Source organism: Electrophorus electricus, chromosome 15, assembly GCF_013358815.1.
Source record: "Electrophorus electricus isolate fEleEle1 chromosome 15, fEleEle1.pri, whole genome shotgun sequence".
NCBI classification, from domain to species: domain Eukaryota; kingdom Metazoa; phylum Chordata; class Actinopteri; order Gymnotiformes; family Gymnotidae; genus Electrophorus; species Electrophorus electricus.
In genome coordinates this window covers 725,001-731,216 of record NC_049549.1, presented here as the reverse complement: position 1 = coordinate 731,216, position 6,216 = coordinate 725,001, and the positions used below count along the sequence as shown (strand labels likewise).

The window sequence follows — 6,216 nt, the reverse complement described above, 5'->3', positions numbered from 1 at the left end:
GGGGGGGGGGGGTCTGGGCAGATCGGAGTTCTGTGAGTGCGCTTGTGTGCGCCCCGGGGCAAGCAGCACTCATCCCATCAATGCCCCCTCTCATCCATGCACAATCATGCTATTGATGGGTGTCATGCCAAAGTGGAATGCATTTATAAGAGGCAACTGAGCTACGAGGCTCTGCTGAGGGCCTGAGACTACAAGTCTACGAGTTCTATAAGTTCCCATGGAATGTGGAGATGTTAAGACCAACTGCCAGTTTTTTGAGAGGACATGGATGGTTAGTTAAGTTAAACCCTCTCACAAATTTCACATACAGTATTAAACACTCCATGGGGCGTGATCACTTACACATGCTTCCATGAAAGAGAAATAATTGAGAAACTGCAACACAAGCTGGAAAACAGGACGCTGGATGGACCTGAATGTCAGAGAAGCAGGTAGTGGCATCACGGTCCTCTCTGCAGGTCTGTGCTCTACACCGGGGGCAATGCTGGATCTGTGGTCATGAAAGCCAGTTCTGGGAAGCCCGTGATCACCCACTAATGCTCAGACACTTGACCGTCACTGAGAAAGTGGCTGACTAGAACCGAAAGCAGCAGCAAAGGCCACATGCTGGCAAAATCCCAGCGGGACCTCTCACTCCCAGGGTGGTCCAGGGAAAACTGGTGGAGGGAAGCCTGAGCTGCCCTCTCTTGGGAAATAAGTGTCGCTCTGTCTTGCTTCTCTGACCATCGAGAACCTTGAATTTGACGAAAGAATAGACATGTTTATACTGGCCAAATCTAGTCCCCGGTTAAGCCATGGTGGACTTTCTATGACGAGCAATTAATATCATTAAGGATGATAAGGGAAAGGTTTGTTTTGCAAGGCCACTAGGCAGACCCATGTCACAGACCCATGTGTCCTACTCTCACAGAAAGCAAGTTCATTAAAAGATCTGTTTTCAATCTTACAATCTGCTTTCTATTATACAAAGCAGTACTCTAGAGATTAGCATGATTAGCACATAGCTTGTGGGGGAGGCAGACTTTTGACCTGACACAGAAAAAATAGACAGTGTTACGCCACATTTCCAAGGTTTTCCACACACTCGAGCAAAACCAAGGAACACAGCTGAAAAATGCCAAATGAAGCGATTCTCGGAATGTGTGCATTTCTTGCACGGAATGAGCGGAATTCCCGAATTGCTTCATCCTCTATGAGTTGAGACAGTAGCCTCAATTCATTTCAGCTCCCTATTCTGTGCCGTCAGTTGGGAAACATACACTTGCCATGGCAACTGGGGCTAGAATGAGGGAACCCTCCGGATCGAGTCATCATTCTGGTCACCGAGAGCATTCAGAAAGGGAGAGGGCTATAACTGTATCGCTGCAAATTGGCCACACTAGAAGCAACGGTGCTGGCTCTCTGACATGTAAATGAGGAGCTAAGTGGCTGGCGAGGGCACTGCTCCGGGCTGCCTGCCACGGCTATACCACCCACAGAGACAGCCAGGAAGCAGTATAAAGGTGCAAGGATGTAGCACAAAAGGGCCACCACCCACCACATGCTTGTTTAACTGCATCTTATCTGGGGGGGTATATACAAGTCACTGAGTTCGAGGGTTTTTTAAGGAAATCTACAGATATTTAGAATGTGTATGAGAAGGTAATACCAAGGTCAGTTGATGTGTAAATCATCATCTCTCGGAAGGGCAGTTTTGCATGGTGAGGAATGTTTGGAAATGGTGCCCTCAGATGGCGACCACGTGGTGCTACATGCAAAACCTTATAGATCTGCATCTACAAGAGCTGTGCACCAAACCTCATGTATAATGCAACACATGTACCAATGAAAGCTTTGATTTTTGAATGTCACTCCTGCATATAGCATATAGCATGTTTTGCAATCTCTAAAGGCTAAGGTATCACCCCCTCTGCACACACACTCTTCGAGAAAAACCCTTTAGACAGTGACTGAGTAGATGATTCGTGCCGGTATTTGTCGAGTTGGTGCAAACAAGACAAGGTCAAATTGTCGGAGAAAGGTAGAGCATGCGTTCATCTCAAATCATGTGTGAAGACAGGAGTAGGACATGGAGGAAGAACAGGATGTGCTTCACAATGCAGGCATGGGAGGTATAAAGAAACCCTCCCAAACTGACCCAGGCACATTTTCATATAATGTGTCCCTTTCAAAACTACTTTGCAGAGTCATTTTAAACCAGCACAGCCATTCAGTGCAAGAGTTTCATTTTTTCACAGATGATTGAAAATTCAAAATGATAATTTACAATTGAGTATGATCATTTACAATTCAGTATTTTTCCTACAGATTTCTTTCACTACTCTGGCATTTGATTCCAGTAATGAACTCATTAATGAATTAATTCAGTAGAGTAAACACACAGCTTCATTGCAGATGGTTTGCCGCAAGGCACGGCCCATTTTTCGACAAACCCACCAGATCCATAAGTGTTCCCGTACCAAAATATGTGAATAAATGATCTTCAAAATGTTTTTTCTTATGCAGGCAGTGGGATTTTTATGAACAGAAGAAATGTAAACAAAGCTTTGCTTCACACACAAGTTCACAACAAGTTATGAACCTGTGAACTCAGCTTTGATGGTTCGGTTATCTGTTTTGAGAGCAGCGACATGAGGCTAGAGGAATGCGCTAAACTGATTGACAAAAACAGGACCTTTGAACAACATGTTCAGTGTATTCTGCATCATGGAGGCATTAATACTCAATTTAGAACAAATCTTTTTTTTCATTGTCATTTGGGAGTTCTTCACAAGGAGCCTAAGGAAGTCTGAACACGAAGAAGGCAACATATCTCACGGACATACACGAGGTACGGAGGGAGTAGCAGAAACATTCCTCCCTTCACTGAGGGTCTGGCTTCTGTTCTATTAAAAAAATAACACCAGCGTCCCTTTGTTCATCGGCTTGATTCTCAAACTCCTTCTGATATTTTTTGCAGGGAAGAAATTGGTGCACACCGGCAAAATGACATTACTGAATAAGCAGTTCTGCACAAAATGACTGCAAGGTACTGTAGTGATTCTGTAATGTGTCCCTCCGTTACCTTATGCTTCAAGCCAAAAAAAAGGAAGGATCTAGGAAATTTGGAATGGCTGTTCCTAATTTCACTTTGAACTGGCTGCCCTGTGCCCTGATATGGGAGCTCTAAGGGGTCTCCCTGAAGCATGCGCTGGGTTACGCACACACGGCACCATGTTCAGAAACATCCAGATGATGTCTCTGCGGCAGCCAGTGAAAACAGGCAGAACGGAGTCATAGGTCAGGCAAGGGTTGGGAAGTGAAGCTATAAATAATGGAGGGCTAAGTTCACTGCTAAATAGACCCTTCTGCCTAGACAGTGAAGAGATCTGGGGGGGGTGGGGGAAGCAGAGTGCTTCTAAATTCCTCCAGGGTCGAGATGAGGGTTGCGCTGTGCCCAAGGTTCCTGTTTACTTCATAACTACTCCGCATGTGAACATGAAGCTTGCACAGAGATCTATGGAATATTCTGTTCTGATCTTCTGGTCTTATGTACCCTTCGTTTACAGCATGAGAAGCTGTGCATAAAAATCACTTATTATGCGCATGCCGATATGTTAATGTATTAAAAGAATGCATTCTAATGAGCATTCTCACGGGAGAGGTTATCTATCCCACACATGGTACATAAATCTCTGGCCTCACCACTTTGCTGTTGCTTTCTTCCTCAGCCTCGTAGCCAGTGGTATCTGTGGAGCCGGCGAACGTAGTGCTTGAGCTCTTCTCCTCCACGTCTCCTCCACCCACAGTCCCTCCGCCCCCTGCTCCTCTCCTGCGCCTGGAGCCAGGGAGGGTCTCCCCACACCGGGACGTCTCCAAGAAGACATCGTCGTTATCGTCATCCTTGTCCTCTTCCGACGAAGGCTCGCTGGAGTTGGAGCTCCCGCGGCCGCCCCGGTGGGGACCCGGAGGGCAGCCGTAATCGGCGAAGGCGATGGAGCTGGGTTTGTGGTTGACGATGCGGGGGAGATCTGTTCCCCTCTGGCCGGAGAGGGGAGCAGATGTGGGAGGGGTGGAGCCAGGTGAAAGGGGCACTGTGGGAGGGCACGAGGGCTCCAACTGGGAGCTCACCACCAAAGCAGGAACTGGGCAGGGAGCACCAGTGTCCACAGCATGTCCACATCCATTTACTGAGACAAGCCCAAAATGTTTGTCCTCTTGTGGCCATCCCGTAAGGTCAATTCCATGACGCCCATTAGGATCATGTTTGTCTTTGCTGCCCACAGAAGATACTCCTTGGTCTTTCGTTGCATTCTCAATCACAGTAGTCCCGGTTTCATAGACATGCTTGCTCCTCTGAATGTGCAGATCTGTAGTAGGTCCCAGTTTAACCGCACCACCTTTGGGAGAACAGGCATGGTCTGGTGGAACAGTATAAATATCACCAGCATTTTGGTCCAACATTTTGGTCTCTAAGCAACATGGATGCGGACCTTGGCTAAATTGTGTCCTTCTGTGTAATTCCTTCACATGTTCTTGCAACTGAGGTACTGGTTTAGCACCATTCTTGGAGGAGATGTTCCAGAGAAGCTCAGGCCTGCCTTCAGTAGTGCTTCCTGTAGTTACTCCCGTAGTTCTACTGGGGGGCAGTGGCATTGCTGACGTCAGCTGCCCCTCCAAAGTGACCACAGGTACAGCGTCCATGTCTTTTTCTAGTGTAGTCTGGCCCTAGTCACAAGGTATTCCCAGAAGAGTCTTAGTCTGAACGCGCACTCTGCTGTGTTCGCCATATTTAAGCATTTGGGCTGGTCCACCAAAAGGCAAAAAATCTTCAGTGGAGTTTCACCTGCAATGAACAACAGGTAATCAGAATCATTCATGTCACGTGACGACAGCAGTAGTAGTGAATTTATTCCAGCATTTTGTTTCTAGTGTGAGAACATAACTATACGAAAAAATGAAAGTTATAGAATATTAGATTTTACTGCTCTCTGATACTTAATGCATGAATGATTTAAATGGTATGAATGGTTATATTGCAAATTGCACCCTGTTGTTTTCATCAGTACTGCGCTGCTGTAGGGTGGGTGCATTCTACAGCTCGGATAAACTGTACAGGACCAAACAGTGCTTAATGCCAAAGAAAACGTCGGAAAATGCCAGAATCAGTTTCTTCTTTCAAGTTGATTCACTGAGTATGCCTAGACCATAAGGACAATAACAGCAGTCGAGCCTTTTATTAATATAACACAAAGAAAACAGGATTTGGGTGATATACTCTTTCTGCTAACGCTAGTGAATTTTGAGACAGGTAGGGAATATCGGAGAGAGGAGAAAGGCACATCTCTAGAGCTGAACATCTGTCTACAGTCGGCACGTTCAAGTCTGGATCTGTTTCAGGAACGACGGTGGTGACATCAGTGGCATGAGGAATCCGGCTGCTCTTACCCCATTGGCTGATTTACAGCGCGCCAGTCCATTCATCAGCGCGGCCAAACGACTCCGGCCAAGCTGTGGTTAGTGGGTCTACTAACCCCCTCATTAAAGCTTATTGCCCCCAGCAGCCCCCTCCAACAAAACATGTATTCAACACAGAAGGACCTCCACATTCCGTTGTGACACCTTGGCTGCAGTGCGTCACCTGAACAGCTACAGTGGGGGAGAGGTTGAAATGGGAGGATGTTATACATCAAGTGCATGACAGGATAAAGTTGGGCCACAATAATCTGTTGTTCAGGCCTCGGGCAACCAGAGAACAGAAGAATGGATGACCGTCATCCAGCTGTATGCACTCACCAGACATGTTATTACATATTATATGCATACAATTACAGACTGTTCACTCGCATAATTGCCCAGCCACCCTCTGCCACGCAGCCTTGGTCAGTCTCTGATCAGAGGACCACTGATGACTAGATGGAGGGAAGGTTCTCAAGACTAATACCCACACGGTTCTGACACAGTCGTACGTGCTGAGCTGATCCTTGAAATGTTCTGGAATATTTTGCATGCAAAACAACTGAAATGTGTTTGTCGTTAAACTATAAAAATATTCCAGCCACCATATTCCAGACCAAGGGGTGTTTGATCATGTTCATCCCTACATAAAGAGCCTGGGTAGTCTCCTCCTACCCCACCCAATCCCACCCCACCCCACAAGCACACATGGAGAACAAGTGGAAAATCATGGAAAGCATTCCCACATCAGCCTCCTGCTCTCATCCACCTCGATCTCTG

At 46.6% G+C, this 6,216-nt stretch overlaps 1 protein-coding gene and 1 long non-coding RNA gene across 3 annotated transcripts in view; one reads left to right on the top strand and one right to left on the bottom strand.

Moving 5' to 3' along the window:
* stard13b (StAR-related lipid transfer (START) domain containing 13b) overlaps positions 1-6,216 on the bottom strand; it is a 60,893-nt gene that overhangs the window by 52,137 nt on the left and 2,540 nt on the right. The window contains exon 2 of one of the 2 annotated variants that reach the window (XM_035534441.1): positions 3,685-4,825. In XM_035534441.1, coding sequence (XP_035390334.1) covers positions 3,685-4,683 — 999 coding nt within the window. In that variant the 5' untranslated portion in view covers positions 4,684-4,825. Of the gene's footprint in view, positions 1-3,684; positions 6,020-6,216 lie in introns of those variants that run through there. The other variant, XM_035534442.1, reaches the window with a different exon arrangement.
* LOC118242590 lies at positions 2,316-3,790 on the top strand. The gene is made up of 3 exons (XR_004776914.1): positions 2,316-2,830; positions 2,960-3,028; positions 3,711-3,790. It is a non-coding gene; the product is annotated as an uncharacterized LOC118242590 (long non-coding RNA).